Source organism: Girardinichthys multiradiatus, chromosome 19, assembly GCF_021462225.1.
Source record: "Girardinichthys multiradiatus isolate DD_20200921_A chromosome 19, DD_fGirMul_XY1, whole genome shotgun sequence".
Taxonomy (NCBI): Eukaryota; Metazoa; Chordata; class Actinopteri; order Cyprinodontiformes; family Goodeidae; genus Girardinichthys; species Girardinichthys multiradiatus.
Genome location: NC_061811.1, coordinates 29,414,915 through 29,431,987, shown reverse-complemented (window position 1 = coordinate 29,431,987; position 17,073 = coordinate 29,414,915). Strand labels below are relative to the sequence as shown.

The 17,073-nt window shown below is 39.6% G+C and overlaps 1 protein-coding gene across 1 annotated transcript; it reads left to right on the top strand.

The window, feature by feature from the left end:
- The first annotated feature begins 2,102 nt into the window (after positions 1 to 2,102).
- On the top strand, positions 2,103 to 17,038 carry akap12a (A kinase (PRKA) anchor protein 12a). Its single transcript, XM_047345356.1, has 4 exons — positions 2,103 to 2,782; positions 6,393 to 6,492; positions 8,203 to 14,938; positions 15,060 to 17,038. Exons 1-3 carry the CDS (start codon positions 2,681 to 2,683, stop codon positions 14,907 to 14,909), a joined length of 6,909 nt encoding a protein of 2,302 aa, XP_047201312.1. The 5' UTR covers positions 2,103 to 2,680; the 3' UTR covers positions 14,910 to 14,938; positions 15,060 to 17,038.
- Positions 17,039 to 17,073: the final 35 nt, after the last annotated feature.

Below are 17,073 nucleotides of genomic sequence, written 5' to 3'. Positions count from 1 at the left end.
CATGTTCTAAAATTATTCTGCTGACATTAGACAGTATTATAAATCAGTCAAGCACACCCATATTCAATAATTTAGAATATGCATGCCGATGAGGCTCATTTGTCAGATTTAAAGTACTTTTTGAAAATAACAACCTTTAAGTAGGTATTTAACATACTTTTCATTAAGTCCACATTTCTATATTTAAACATGTTTTTTATTGGTCTGATGTAATATTCTAACCTTTATAGGTGCATTTTCATTTGAAGTAAGTAGAAAATTATCATAATTAACAGAAATAAGGGCTGGAAAACAGCAGCCTGTGTGTAGTGTAAATAATCTATATAATGTATTCTTTTGTTTTGTTCTTTTATTTAAAGGTTTATTCCAAGCCAGTAAGAAAACAGATATAAAACTAAACTAAAATAAGTATAATGTACTATGGAATCCAAATAATGATAATAATAATAATGACTTGGAAACTCCCACCCCCACTTTCCTGATTCCTTAATAAATTATATGATTATCATATCAACATATATCAATAACAATGTACATAAAACAAAGAATCAACATATGCAATATACAGTTATTATAACCACAATGTACAAATATACATTACAGGTCCAGTCAGACACCCCTGCCAGTAACCATGTATTCTGACCAAACTATTTCTTCATATCTTAATTTGAATTAATAAATATTTGGTCATTGCTTGAGCTGCGATCCGAATCGGTTCTAAAGTTTAACATCACAAACCATATTTTCATAGTGGTTCTCACTGCTTAGGCCTTAAAGTTACCACAGCCCCTTAGACTATTACCCCCTTATGACTGTGTAAAGAGCTTTTGGAAATTAATAGGTAATATTCTTTTATTGGCTTTATATAGAAATCTACTAAATCAAAACATTTAAACAATTTGGACTGCCAGAGGAAAGTATTGCTGCGATCACAAAATCCTACTTCATGTATAACTTTCACAGCACGTTTCTCTTAGTGATGAAGTTGCTGAAATAAATGAACTTTTGCATAATATTATAGTTCACTAAATATGACTGTGTATTCCAGTTTAATTGTCAATTGGGTTACCAGACAAACAGGGTGAATTATTTTAGTACAATATGAAAATAACACATGATACCTCCTGATGCCCTATGCATGAAGCTTCTAATGCGTTCTGAAATCAAATCAACCACATCTTTCAAAGAGTCCCAACTAGACAAGACCAGTAAAAATCAATCCTGTTAGCTCCATAATAATCACAACAGCTCCCCGGGCAACGCAACTTCAACTCACTCCTCTTATATGGAGCTCTAAAGCCATGCTTTAACATGCAACATGTAGTTATGTCATCTTTATGATATACTCAAACTGCTTTGAAGTCAACAAGTGTGGAAAACTGGAGACTAAAAACTAGAGTTTAGGAAGTCTGTTAAAGCATTCAGTTGTGCATGAACACAATGTCTAGTAGGAAAGACAAAAGCATTGATCTTAAAGGAGCAATTGTTGCTGTCGATCAAAATGGATAGTGGCATTTCCAAAAAGTCCAAAACTTTATAGCATATAGATTTTTTTGTAATTTGTTATTGTTGGAGCTGGTAAGAGATATCCACAGAGAAATGATTCCTGTATCGACATGTGCTGGAAAGCCACTCGTAGATGTCTGCACAGGTACCATTATAAGACAAACAGTTAAAAAGTCAATTCAAACAAACATGTAAACTTTTGAATTGGAAGATAATTAATATTTTTAATTCTCTCTCATTATTCTGGCATTTAGAAGTAATTTTGAGCAGCATAACAGACCAAAAACAGGAAGAGTTTAGTCTGATTTAATGTCAGTAGGGGAAAAAACAGGGTATGTGTTTTTATACAGAGTATGTAAATATCTGGATTTACGTATGTTTAAGAAGCAGACAGTTAAAGTAAGTCTGTATGCCAATTTCTGTCCAGCGGGGTCAACCAATGTCAAGAAACCAGACTTCAGTTAACAGTCATCAACATGATCATATTAAGATCTTATTAAAAATGTCTTTGAGTTTTAATCTGAACGATCACCAGGAGAGGTCCACAGAATTAAAATAAAGCAACATCAGGAAAAGAAACAAGAGAGTGGCTTTAATGTTATTTAATCACAAACTAGAAGTTATTATTGGTGCAGTATTCACATTAATTCAAAAGTGATCATTTCTGAACAATTGCATCATGCTGACCCGTTATTCTGAGGGCTTTGAATGAGTCCAAAACTTAAAAAGATCCCATTGAAAATGGACTCGCATATTTCTAAAATAAACCGCAATGAAATGACCTTGGAATAACTTTTAATTTCCAAGCCCGTGTGAAATAAGTTGATGCATGTTTGCTTCTTGGAGCCTTGTGTGATCTGTGGTGAATCTACAATGGTTCTGTTTAATGCCTACAGCTCGGACATTTCCTCAGCCATCTGAGAACATGAGGTTGTTGTTTTCCCCTTGGTTGATGCATTCGGAGGCGTGCCGGGCCGGGCCGGGCCGGGTCAGGCTCGGCTCCTTATAGCTTCATGTGATCTCGAAAGGAGGCGTTAGACTGAGGAAAAATAGTTTGTCAAGATCCATCCCGCAGCAGTTTAAAGCTGACCTTCTCCTCCACGGAGCTCGGTGGGATATTTTCGTCTCTTGCGCACTCCCTCCGTCCGGACCGTGACGAGCTGCAGATCCGATTATGGGAGACGCTCAGTCTGCGCCACGGGAGGCCAGAAGCGATGCGGTGGAGGAGAGCGGGGAAGTGAAGGATGTGGAAACCGGGCAGGACATTAACAACAAGGTAACACCACCCGACTCGATCTCAGCGTGAATAAATTCTGTTGATGAAGACCGTCTGTCGTGTTGGGACTTAGACGCATGAAATTCACATGTTATAAAGTGTACAAAGATTACACGCAGAGTGAGTCTGGAAGATGCTGAGGCTGGGTTTTGCCGCTGGCAGGACAGTGCAGATGCTGCCGCAGAAAGGGGAAGCTCTTTGAAATAGAGAGAAGGCTGTACTGTAACACTGAGATGTGTTGTAATTTGCCTGATTACCAAAAAGGAGCCCACTTCTTGAGTTTAGAAGACTGACTTCAATCTGCAATGTTTTCTTCATGATGCAATAGTTTTGAATTTCCTGAGTGGGGACTATAAGAACAAAGTGAAACCCAGGGGAGAGATAAAATTCCCTCTGCTGCACTCAGCAAAAAGCAACATCGATTATTTACGTACACCATCATTACCTGGTCAAGATGAAGTCTAACATTGTGCACTGTTGGGTGAGAGTGAGGAGAGGTATGGACACTTCACGCCCCACACAGAATCTCCTCTTGATGATTATTTCATTATTAAGGGTATAACAACTATCTGAATCTGTCAACAAGACAATTATTATTGATCAATTCACAAAGTGGTAGGAAGAAAACCATTAGAACTCCCTCTTTGAGTTTCAAGCCATGCAGAGGACACAGCAAGCATGTGGAAAAAGGGGCTCTGGTCAGAGTAGATCAAAATGGAACGCTTTGGTCAATAAGCTAAACCCTATTTGAGGTGGAAAACTCACACCTCAAATCAACTGGAACACATCATCTCAACTATGGAATATGGTGGTGACAGAATCACGGTGTGGGAAGGCATTTCTTGGGCAGGAATAGGGAGGCTGGTGAAATTTATTAAGAAGAGAGATGGAGCTAAATGAAAGGAGATCCTTGAAGAAAACTTCTTAGAGGCTGCAAAAACCTGAGCTGGAGTTTCACTTTCCACTATCTTTCCATTAGCATACAGCTACAGTAGAATGACTTAGAGTGAAGCCTATTCACGAGTTCGAGTGGTCTAGTCCAGCGGTCTTAACAATCTAAAAGAGACATTTTTTGCCCTTATTCCAACTAAATAAAACTAGTTTAGAGGTGCTAATGTTACATCAGCATTTGAAAAAAAAAAGACAACAGACATTTTTGATAAATATCTACTAGAAGAAGTGTGTTGTCATTTCTAAAGAATCACAACTTTATGTCTAATTTTAGATTTAAAATAAGCGAACGTTTTGTAAAAAAAGGATGGGTGCATTTTCTTTTGTGGGATGCTGATATTTGTGGAAAAGGATGTAAAAAAGCACATGGTTTCTAACCTAATGACAAGACAAGACGATCTAAAAAATATTACAGCTACACTATATTGTCAAAGGCATTGGGTCCCATCACCAAATTAATGAATTATCGTGTTCAAATCACTTCTATGGCTGCAGGTGTATAAAAGAGTTGTGAAGAAACTTGGCTGGTCCTGCACAGAGTCCTGACCTCAACCTTCTTCAACACCTTTGGGATGAATTAAAACGAAGGCTGCAGTTCTGGTTTTCTCATCTAACTATGAACACATTCCTTGTGGAAGATGTTTACAGAATAGTTAAAGTTGTTATTGCTGGCAGCAGTGGGTCCATCAACTAATTAGACCTTATAGATTAAGAATAGGAAGTCATCAAATGGTTTAATGTAAAAGTAGACAGACAAATACTTTTGGCAATATAGTGTACTTTTAATGTCATTTTGTTGTGGAAATTCAATATAATTATACCATGAAAAACCCGAAAGGCTGTTAAAACCAGTATTTGGTATTTTATGCACATTTCAAAACATGAGTCAGTTCTAAATCATTTTTAGTCAAAGTTATTAAGAGCCATTGTGGAAGGTCCAAAGTGCCATTTGTGGCTCTGGAGCTGCAGGTTGAAGACCCCTAGCCTTGTCAAAGTAAGAACAACTAAATTGGGAATCTGTGGCAGGGGTTGGAAAGTGATTTTCACAGATGCTTGCCATCAAATCTAACTGCAGAAGAGGACTACACTGAAAAAGAAGAAACAACATGCAACTTATTCTTAATAAGATACAACAATAATTGGAAAAGATCTCTGTCATTCCTCTCTGCAAAGGCACTGATCAAACCCCAGTTGGTCATGCCAGCTCCTACTGATCCGAGTTATTCTGGAGGTCTCTTCCTGTTTAAAGGAAGTTGTTCCTTTACTCTTTCGCTAAAAGCTTGCTCAGAGGGAGGACCAGTGACTCGATGCAATCGGCTGGGTTTTCTTTTTACCAGTTGGCCTTAATAAATTTCACTGCAATGTATCATAACTAGGATCACATCATAATGCACTGAATTTGAGTACGTCTCTATGATTGGATCGATCTAAAACTGTATTTCTCTATAAACATGTGATCTTTTTGTGTCATAGAGCCCCGAGATTACACATGTGAATTGCAGCTATACTGTACAAATTTATCAGAATCTAACCTGAATATAAACTTCGCCACCAAAAACATTTAGCTTTATGTACTGAACAGCTAAATACACATTCAGAGACAAACAAGCTCCAAATAAACAAAAACAAACCCAAAAAATCTGTTGAAACTTCTACCACACGTCAGGCGCTTGCAAGTCACACAGTGAAAATCTGTTGACTGAAAAAGTAAGTTCTGAGCATATTATGGCATTTGATCTTTTGGCATCTTGTAATTCTCTCAGTGGTTTTCATCCCACATGTACTTAGGGTTAATCTTCCTCGAGGATTACTTAGAAGATCTATTTGGACGTTAAAAAATAACAGTAAGAAATGTCAGCTATATATATATATATATATATATATATATATATATATAGCTGACATTATATATATATATATATATATATATATATATATATATGAGTAAACGACCTCTAGTCGGGCATATGTTCCTCATTCTCTAAACCCTGCTCAGACTCGCGGCACTAATCTGTCTCATGGACTTGAGATTTAGGCTATTAGGTTTGTTAACAGAAAGGTCACAGTCACCGCCATCCAGCAGTAACTGGATTGTATTGTTTGTTTAGGAAACACGACTTAAGAAGAAATAAATACCAGGGAAACACAAAAGGAAATACTTTTTTTCAGCCTTTCACAAGAGATATATTTATGACTAAATTGTTAAATACCTAACCACCTGTACGTAAAGCAAATACGACTGCTGGTAGACAGTTTTCTATATTTGGTCATAAACTCAGCTGCACGGTAGCACTGTTGGCTTGCAGAAAGTTCCTGGGTTTGACTCCTGGCCTGGGGTCTTTCTGCGTGTTCACTCTGAGTACTTCAGCTTCCTCCCACAATCACAAAACATGACTGTTAGATCAACTGGTTACTCTAAATTGCCTATAGGTATGTGTGTGTGCTTGTAAGGTTGTTTGCCCTGTGCATTTCTATGTTGCCCTTTGATGGACTAGCCCTTTGTCCAAGGAGAACCCTCCTCTCGCTCAATAACTGCTGGAGATAGACACCAGCTCCCCTGTGAATCTGCAAGGATAAGCGGGTATAGAAGATGGATGGATGGATGGATGGATCTTAAATTACTGATCAAATGGTTTTGTACTTTTTGTACTTTTTTCAGGTTCTCAAAAACAATGGACAGATCTCTGACATCAACAAAAAAGCAGAGAGCTCCAAAGTAGAACTGAATGGTCACTGTGACGATGAGATCGCCATAGAAGGTGAGGAATCATAATTAAATACAGCTGAAACTAGATATTGACATACACTGACGGACATTAAATCAGACTAAATATTTCCTGTTTTATGTCAGTCAGGATTACCTAAATTATTTTTTGTTTGCTGAATACTAATATTGAGAGAGAATTTTCTTAAGAGTTTTTTCAGAATCAGAATCAGAATCAGAAAAGCTTTATTGCCAAGTACGCTTTTGGACATACAAGGAATTTGTTTTGGCGTAGTCGGTGCAATACAGTACAAATTAAACAGTACAAACATATCTACAATATAATATAAATATAAGTGCACAGTTTTAAGTGAGTGAGAGTAAATATAGAGCAGTATAAGATGCAAGAGCAATACAACAGTGCAGGTGATCATTGTGCAAGTAAGCAGGAGTCCAAGCTGAGCGTTAATGTAACGCATAGAGTTACAGGTTACAGGTGTCCTGTCAGCAAAAAAAGGGGGGGTGTGGGGGAAAGGGAGAGTGTCAGTGTGGTTTCCGGGCTTTGTTAACCAGGCTGGTGGCAGATGGGAAAAAACTGTTCTTGTGGCGTGAGGTTTTGGTCCGGATGGACCGCAGCCTCCTGCCAGAGGGGAGAGTCTCAAAGAGTCTGTGACCGGGGTGGGAGGGATCAGCCAGAATCTTCCCGGCCCGCTTCAGGGTCCTGGAGGTGTACAGTTCCTGGAGCGACAGTAGACTGCAGCCAATCACCTTCTCAGCAGACCGAATGACACGCTGCAGCCTGCCCTTATCCTTGGCAGGCTGCAGCCTGCCAAGGATAAGGGCAGGAAGGGAAGGATTCTTCAAATTCAGAAGTTTACCTACAGTGTCTTAATATTTGGTAGAATTGCCTTTGAAACTGTATGACTGAGGTGTTCTGGGTATTTTTCCACAAGTTTCCCTCGATAGTTTGCTGGATTTTTTGCCCATTTCTCCTGACAGAACTGGTGTGTCTTCGTCGCCTTGTTCGCACACACCTTTTCAGCTCTGCTCACAGATTTCCTTTGGGACTGAGACTAGGGCGGTGTGATGGTCACCCCAAAACACTGACTCTCTACTCTTTAAGCCACTTTGTAACTAATTTGTTGGGATGATTTGGTTCATTGACCCTCAGGAAGAAGCCCTGGTTCCCATATTTTTTCTTCCTGGCTAAAGTCTAGTGACAATATTACCACATAATGTTGTTTCCTCTTGATACAATCGATTTTGAGAAGTGCAACAATCCCTCCTGCAGTAACAACATTCCCACACCACGAGGCTGCCGCCACCATGCTTCTTGATGTCTTGGCTGATTTCTTTTAATTTTCCCTTATTGTAACACAAGAAAGAAATATTTGAGGCTAGTTCTAAAATACATCCACATGTTTACCTCCAATTAACTTCAGATGTCTACAACCTGTGACATCATCATCTGGGCTTCCCAAATAGCTTCAAAGGCGTAGTAATCCCATTGTATGTATACTTTTTGTATTTGAAAAAAGTCTCTCATCATCCAGACATTCAGCAAATAGAAATTATTCTGGTAATCCTGACTGAACTAAAACAGGAACAGTTTGATCTAATGTCAGTCAGTGAGAAAACATGGTTATGTCTTTATATACTGTGTTTCCAAATATATGAATTCAACTGTATTATTGTTTGATGGCAGGCAAACTGAGCATTATCCCAGCTGAAAAAGTATTTATTATTTCCTCCTTTTCTGGTTTAGCTGCCATTTGTCCAGACATAGATGCTTCAGATCTACTAAAAGAAGAGACAACCTTAGAAAATGATCAAATGAATTTACCCGAAGTGACCGAAGAAACTTTAGACGAGCAGATTGGACACAATGATGTGATCGAAATGGATGCCAAGCAGAATGACATCAATGAAAGTTTCAAGAAGTTTTTCAGCAACATTGGTCTGAAACTGACAGTAAAGAGAGGCTCCACCGACAAGGGTGCAGTACCTGTAGGTGTGGCGATGGATGGACCGAGCAAACCAAGAGACATTAAGGTTGAAGATACTGCAAGTGAAACAATTGGGAATGCTCAAGAAAACACAGATTTTAACACAGCAGAGGAGGCAGTGGAAAATGATTCAACAGTATGCCAGGCACTGACAGATGTTACACATGATGATTTTCAGGAACAAGAAGAGAAAACAGCAGAAACCAAAGAGCAAATGACATCTCATGATGCAGGAATATCTTCACCTCTCAGTGAGGGTGCTACACAGCAAGAGGATCCACGTCCAGCATCTCCAGCTAGCCTTGATGAAACTGCAAGTCTGTTTAAAAAGTTTTTTACAACTGGAATCTTTTCTGGTCTTCGAAAGAAAAAGAAGCTTGAAGATGATGAGGTAGGTGAGAAAGCACTGGTAGAAGGGGAAGAAAAGCTGACCCAGGCCGCACATGATCAACAACATGATGAAGGCGTTACTCCAGGTGTGGACGCAGGTAAAACTGAGAATGAGTTTCATGAAGAGAAAACTAAAAAGGAAAACCTGATTGCCAAATCAGCTAAAGCCCAGGATGAAGCCAAAGCACCATCTATTGTTGTAAATGAAATTACAAACTCTCGGGAAATTGTTCAAGAAAGTCCCCTGAAAAGGCTTTTGTCAGGCTCCAGTTTAAAAAAACTCAGCAAAAAGCAGAAAGACAGAAAGTCCAGTGACGCAAACCTGTCCGACTCTGGAGAACACATTTCGGATCAGCTTCTGTCATCTGCAGAGTCTGCTGAAAATAAGAAAGTGGAAACTCTGGCCCAAACGTCTGCCGAGGCATTAAGTGGGGAAGATGGGGCTTGGTTTTCCTTCAAAAAACTTGTGACTCCCCAAAAGAAGAAGAAGGCCTATGTGGATCATGAAGAGGGACAAATTCCAAGTTCAAGAGATGGAGCGAAATCAAGTGAAGGAGAGCAAATATCAGATCACAGCATAGAAGAGGAGAAAAGGAGAAAAGATTCGTCTGTGTCATGGGAAGCTGTGTTGTGTGGATCTGGAAGGAGAAGAAGTCGGAAAACTTCAGACTCCGAGGATGAGACACCTCATATTGATAGTGAAGATAACAAGCAAAACGGTGAATCTAAAGAAGCACCATCAGGAACTTCTAATGAGATGCAGGAGATCCTGGCTTCATCCCCAAAACAGACAGGAAGCCCTCCAGAGGGAGATGAAGGCTCAACATGGAGATCATTTAAAAAACTTGTTACTCCAAAACGAAAAGTAAAGGATGAAGAGGAAAGTAACAGTGAAGAGGATTCTGCCTTTTCCATAAAGAGACTCCTGTCAGGACGAAAAGCAAGGAAGTCTCTTGATGTTTCTGCTGATGAGGTTAGCAAAGAGGCAAGTATCTGTGATGAGGACTCTGACACACCTGCTGTGGTTCCACTTTCTGAATTTGACTTACCTGAAACACAAGCAGATGCAGAAAAAGAAAGTTATATAGTAAAAGAAGCAGACAGTAAGCCTCAAATAGACATCAAGATCAAACAGGAAGGCCAGGTCCAGGATACTGTGCCCATTGAGACTATAGAGATTCCAGTCAATGAAGGAGCTTCAGAAAAAGAGGCTTCATCAGCTGCTGCAACTAATGAAGATGAGCTCACAGACTCAAGCAAGCATCAACAACTCAGTGATATCCCAGAGGAGGGGGTCCTTACAGAGAACACCCCAGCCTCATATGCAGAGGAGGCAGCAAAAGATGAAACCATAGCAGAGGACCTGTTGGAGATCACATCTGAGGCCATAACTGCTCCAGAGCCAGCAGACGTTACCCTGGAAGATGAAACAGAGATGGTGTCTGCAGTTTCCCAGTTAATAGACTCTTCAAAAACATCTGGCAACACAACACCTGTCCCAATAGAGTACACTGTCATGAACACTGAGTTCCTCCTGCAGCAAGTTTCTGAGACTATCTCCGTAAGCTCGAAGGCAGTTCCAGTCTGCTTAGAGGAACCGAGCCCTGAAAGAGTTGTTTGTTCAGTCTCACATCAAATTCTTCAATCATCAGAGTTAGACCACCCCAAAATACTGGAAATACACAGAGGATCAGACGCAACAAGCATAAAGACAGGCTTAAATACTGAAGGAATTGATGCAGTGAACAAAGTCGCAGCAACAGCCCAAGCCGAGAGCATATCTCACCTTAATGAAGCTATTTCTACAGAAATTGCTTCAGAAATTCCTAAAGAGGAGCTTGATACTGCTGAGTCTGCTGCAGGTGAAGTCTGTGAAGTAAATGTTTCAGGATTACAAAAAGACATTAAAGATTTGCAAATTACTGCAAATAACCAACATGTTGTTGAAGATGCAGGGGATGTAGGTGTAAAAGTAGTGTCAACAGAGAGTTTACCTAAAGGAGAAGAAGCTGCAGAGGTTTTGACCAATCAAGCTGAAAATAGCATAAGAAAAACACACTCTGAAGAAGAATTAGTTGTTACATCAGCAGCTGACACTGAGGAACCAAGTTGGAAGGAGGTACACCAAAATTTGACTGAGGAGGACATTGAAACCAAAGAAAAGGCCTTTGAGCAAACTCAAAATGAGGCTCAACCTCCTGCTACAGTGGATGAGCTGGAAGAGCTGGTTGGAGCAGAAATAGCTGAGTTGACCAATGAAGAGTTTAATATTCAGTCACATGAAGAAGGATCCCCAGAGAACATTCAACTAACTGAAATACTGTCACAGGATCTCACTGAAGTAACCAAAGAAAACAAAGAACCTCAAATAGTTGAAGCTAAACTTGACCAAAGTCCAGAAAAAGAGATAAAAGAGGACATGGTTCAGACACTCAACACAGAAGTATCAGTTTCAGAAAATATTTCAACAGCTGAAATGGATACAGATGAGCCAAAACTCGTAGAGTCTCTCCCTGTGAGTGAGGAGGCAGAAAAGAAAGAACCACCAAATTATCAGTCCAAAGTTACAGAAGAATTAGAACGTTTTCAGCCACCAACATTAGAAGATGCAGCTCAGTCCTTCAATAAGGAAGAACAATTGTCAGATGATCCAGCAGCTGAAACAGATGAAGAAGAATCCAAACAGGTAGAGTCTCTAACTGAAGTAACCGACGAGGTGGAGAGGAAGGAGCCACAAATAGCTGCTGCACAAACTGACGGCTCTGAAGTTACAGAAGTATTAGAAATTGTTCAAGCTCCAACATCAGAGTCAGAGGAGAATGCTGTCCATTCATTTCATAAAGAAGTATCATTGCCAGATTTTTCACCAGCTGAAAAACATACAGAAGAATCCAAACCACTAGAGTCTCTCACTGAAGATGAGCAAGAACATAAAGAGCCAGAAATGGATGAAACCCAAATATATCAGCCACAAGTTACAGAAGGATTTGAAGGAGTTCAAGCTCAAACATTAGAGTCACAGAAGGATGTTCTCCTGTCCCTTAATAAGGAAGTATCATTGTCAGATATTTCACCAGCTGAAACAGAAGCATTTAAACAAGTAGCATCTCTCAGTGAAGTCACTGATCAGCAAGTAGACAAAGAGACAAAAACTGATGCAGCTCAAACAGACAATGCTGAACCTATAGAAGAATTAAAATCTTTAGAAACACCAACAGTGAAGTCGGAAGATGAAGTTGTTCAGTCCATTACTAAAGATACTGAAACAGATATACAGTCCGACAAATCAGAAGACAAAGAGCCACAAACAGATGCAGCTCGATCTGACCATGTTGAAAAGTTAATATGTGCACAAGCACCAATATTTAATTCAGAAAAAGATGCATTTCAGGCAGTGTTGTTCTCTGAAAACATTTCATCTGCTGTAACAAATATAGAGGAACCTGAAATGGTAACATTTCTCTCTGAAGTACACGAAGAGCAAGATGACAAAGAGTCACAAACAAAAATTCATACATTGGAGTCTTCTGAAGTTACTCAAGCTTCTGAGGTTAAAGAATCCATAAATGTTGTACAAGAAGCCATATTGGAGTCAGAAGGAAGTAGAGTCGAGGTTCTGGAAAAAGACGTAACACCTCATGAGACTGTACCAAAAGCAGAAACAGTTGAAGAGAAACCAAGAGACATACAAGAATGTCTGACGCAAGGTATCGTTGAAGCGAAAGATGCTCTTGAAACTGAGTATGCTCAGGAATCAGAAGCTGCTGTAGCTCCTTCATTGGATCAAGAGGCAATTAGCTCAGAAGCATGTGATGTGGAAGTGATATCATATGATACTCCAGCAGAGGAAATGATCACAGAAGAACTAATTATGACAGAGTCAAAAGAACCTCCATCTGTGGAACTAGAAGGTTTACCTCCTAACACACATGATATTACCTCAGATGTAGAGACATGTCAACCAACAACTGCACCAAGTGATGAAGAAAGCAAGACTCAAGAACTTGAACAGCAAACAGTGCTTCAAGATGTTCCACAGCCAGAAGACACTGACATTGTTACAGAAGAACCAGAGAGGAAACCAGAACGCCAGCTAGATCAGGAAACTGATGCTAAACGACGTGATGCTAAGGTTGGGCATGAAGAAAATGTTCTTAAAGATTTAGAGGGGTTACAAGCCTTGACAGCAGTTCACATATCTTCAGTTAACGAGGACCCAAGGAGGGTCCTAGAAAAAACAACATGTCTTGAGGAAACCCAGCCAGACATGGATGAAGTCTCAGAGGAATCCAAAAACGAAGGGGATCTCAGTGAGCAGCAGGAGATGGTAGAGGAGGAAAAGACAGGCCTGCTTTCACATGCTGAGATAAAGGTGGCGTCAACTAATTATAACATCATATCACATAAAGTTATGAATAATCTTGAACATGTTTCAACTGAGAAACTTAATGTCATGGTTCGAGAAGATTTGATGGGCAAAATAGCCAGTGAGACAGAATTCATTGATACAGTAGAGACTACAACACAGTTAGTGTCAGACGAAATAAATCAGGTAGCAGAGCCTAGCATTGCTGTTGTGACGATGCGCGTGCCGTCTGTGGAGATCGAGGTAAATCACAAAGTTCAGGTACACGTGATGAATGTTGATATCAGATCAGCCAAGAATGCAGTTGACACAGTGATCCAGGTAGGCATTACAGAAGATAAGGAAGTCATTGATGTGTGCCATGAAAGCATTCAGGAAGTAGAGAACCTCTCAGCCACTGCAGGAATTGAAGGAGAAACTACTAATGAAGAAATCCAGGTGACGGTTCAAGACGTTATGCAGCATGTGACGAGTAACTTACCAGAAACATCATCTAAGTTGGCCACGGAAAATGTAGAACAAGTCATTAAACAGTCAGAAACCATGACAGAAGTATGTGAGACAGATCAAAAGGAATCCGTTGAGACAGAAGATGGGAAGGTGATCAATGTTGGCAGTGAGGCGGTCATTGAAAGACCAGGTGAAGAGGCTGCGGTCATTATTGAGAACTCTGGAATCACAGCTGAGCAAGAAGGCCTTGAAGAATCCAAGGTACCATCCATTATTCCACAAAGCTCAGATGTCTCCATCAAGGATCACAAAGAGGATTTGGAGGAAGTTAAAGATGAAGAGCTAGAAGTATGCACTGCAGCAAGAGATGTAAGTGCAGAGGAATTGGCTGGAAAAGGCCCCAAAGAAAGCACCATGGAACCTCTGCCATGTCCTCAAGGACAGATCGCCACACCAGGCAATGCTAGATTAGCAGTCCCCCAAAGCACTGGAGTAATCTCATCAGTAGGGAACCTTGACTCCCCCTCTAGTCTGTCCTTAGAATTCAAACTGAATATACAGTTTGCTCAAGCTAAAGCCCCAACATGGCCCTCCGCTGTATCTACAGAAAGAATCGAACCTGTGAAACACGCGGATGTTTCTGAAGCTGGCGTTTACACAGAAGAGTCAGTACGTCAAAGAGATGAATGCAAGAAACAGACAGAGTTAAACGAGGTTGCAGTGCAGGCAACCAGTATCACAGAACCAGATGCCAGCTCACACTTAATCCAAAGGGCTGTGATTGCAAGTCAGCCAGTGCTACAAGATGTGGGTATCCAAGCAGTGGAAACAACAGACATGGTGGAACAAATCCAATCTACTGAAAGAGCCATCCCAAAGGTCCAGGTAGTGGAGGTTTTCCAATCAGCAAGACAAGAGAAGAGAACAGTGCTCGTGAGTAAGCCTCTGACTTTCAGACAATCAGAGGAGGAAAACGATCAAGATGTGTGGCTGGACGCAGAGGAGGACATTTATGCACAGCAGGAAACACAGACATCCAGAGATAAGGTGGATGAACATGTCAAGCTGCAGAGTGAAAGTGAACAAAAGGATGAAGCAGAGCCTGAGCTGGAGTTTGAGATGGCATGTAGCCTGGAGACTGAGGACACAGAAAGCCAACGAGATGTGCTGAAAAAAGAGACGTGTGAAATAGAAAGTGAAGGGGAGGATTTCACTGTTGCACTTGAAGACCTGGGAACCAGTGTCTCTGCAATGGAATAAAACTAATCCAACTCTGGGGTTAATGACAGGTAAATCTATATATTATTTCAGTGTATTTTTTTATATTTCTCTGTCAATTTAAACAACTTAATCTTCAATAAAATCAGTGACAAATGATTGTAACAGGTGCTTTGTCTTTTCTTTTCCTAGGTTGGACAATCATAACCTAATCATAATCTAAAAGTCACTACAGCATTTCCTGTGACATTGAGTTAATCAAGTAATATTCCCATATTTAGTGGTGATACCATCCTTAACTCAGAAAATAACGTTAATTATAAGGAGGTGTGGTTAGAGAAGTTTGGACAGGGTTAACCTTCTCAGGGTGAATGCAGTGTGATCCACGTCAACCTCTCACTAAAACACAGCTGTTCTACAGTGTGCGATTTAGACTACTAATCATGTGCGACCTTCCTACTTTTGTTTAACATATTTTTTTGAAAAGACAAACATTAATTTTAACTGAGCATCTGAGAGATTCAGAAGCAGCGTTTATGTTTGTACTGTCTGACACTGCTTTTTATATACTAATCTATGTAGATATTTCACAGCATTTCCTATTTATGGTCTCATGCATTTCATCATTTAGTCTTTTATTTCACCTACGGAGCCTTGATAAAAGATTCATGCTCCCTGAACGTTTTCACATTTTGTCAAGTAACAACCACAAACCTAAAAGTATTTTGTAATTATTTTACACATGGTTCTTCCTTTTTTTTTTTATCATCTGAAAATAATCAGAAAATTGTGGAAGTAATTTATATTTAACATCTCAAATCAGTATTTTGTAGAACAAACTTTTCCTGAAAATACAGCTGCAGGTCTTTGCACAACTAGAGACTGCATTTCTTTTCCAATTTTGCTTCACAAAATAGCTCAAACTCACTCAGATTGGATAGAGATGGCAATCAAGCCTACCACAGCTTCTCCATTAGATTCAGTCTACACTTCTACTTGGCTATTGATCCAGGTTATTCCATAGCTCTGGGTACTCAACCCCAATCTTAAATCGAAGAGAAAAACAACTCCACACTATGATGTTCCCACCACACTACACTGTGGGGAAGGTATTTCAGGTGAAAGGCAGTGTTAGTTTCCATCAGATATAGGTTTTTTTTTATATGTGGGCCAAAAAGTTTAAATTTGGTCTTGCCTACCACAACACATTCTTCCATGTATTTGCTGTGTCCACTACATGACGACGACTTGCCACTCTTTCATAAAACCGCCATATCTTGGTAGGTTTGCAGAAGTGCCAAACCTTTCCATTTTCAGGTGATGGACTGACCAGAACTCTTTGAGATGTTCAAACCTTGGGATATTGTTTTTAAAACAGAACTTCTTCACAAGAACAACAAGTTGCACTGGATGTAGTTTAGTGGTGGTTGAGTTAAGGGCCTGGATACAGAATCACACCGCACCTTTGAGATGTATTTGTAAACAATGTTCAAACCCTCTTCGATGTTCTGCCATTTCACAATTATGAACTATTTTACGTTGCTCTAAGCATAATAAAACACAATGAGGTTTGTGGTTCTAATTTGACAATTTTTAAAATGTTCATGGGGGAATTAATTTTTTAATGCTCTAAAAGTTGTTTTAGGAAACACAACTGACACCTAAACATGCTTCAGATACGTTATTATATTCTATCTTGTACATAATGTCTGTTTTAAAGCCTATACAGGCTATACAATCCATATTTGCAATCAATAGGAAATACTACTGTCAATTTTAAAACTAAGTGGATAGAGAGCATGCCATAGCACTGTAGAGAAGTTTGATATTTAATGTACCCAAATACTGATGTTTGAGTACTAGGATTGTAACCTGCAGAGCCTTAATCATGATATTCCTCACTTCTTGTTGCATTTTTCTGCCCAAACATCTGTAAAGCAATGATAAAAGGATAATCTTCATACAGTCAGCTCGGTATTCCAGCTGAAGGACAAAACGTGCTGTTGAACTGGTCTTTATCTTCGTTTCATTCCATGTATTCCGATTTTAAAGAAATTCCTCACGTCAAAAGCGGCCAGATATAAAACACAACCCTGAGATGCCTTTATTCACGTATCGGCAAGATTTTACTATTAAAATTGTTTTATTTGAATAAAATATCTGCACCTATATCAGATGTCCTGTATTTTTTGTGTAGTCTTTCTTA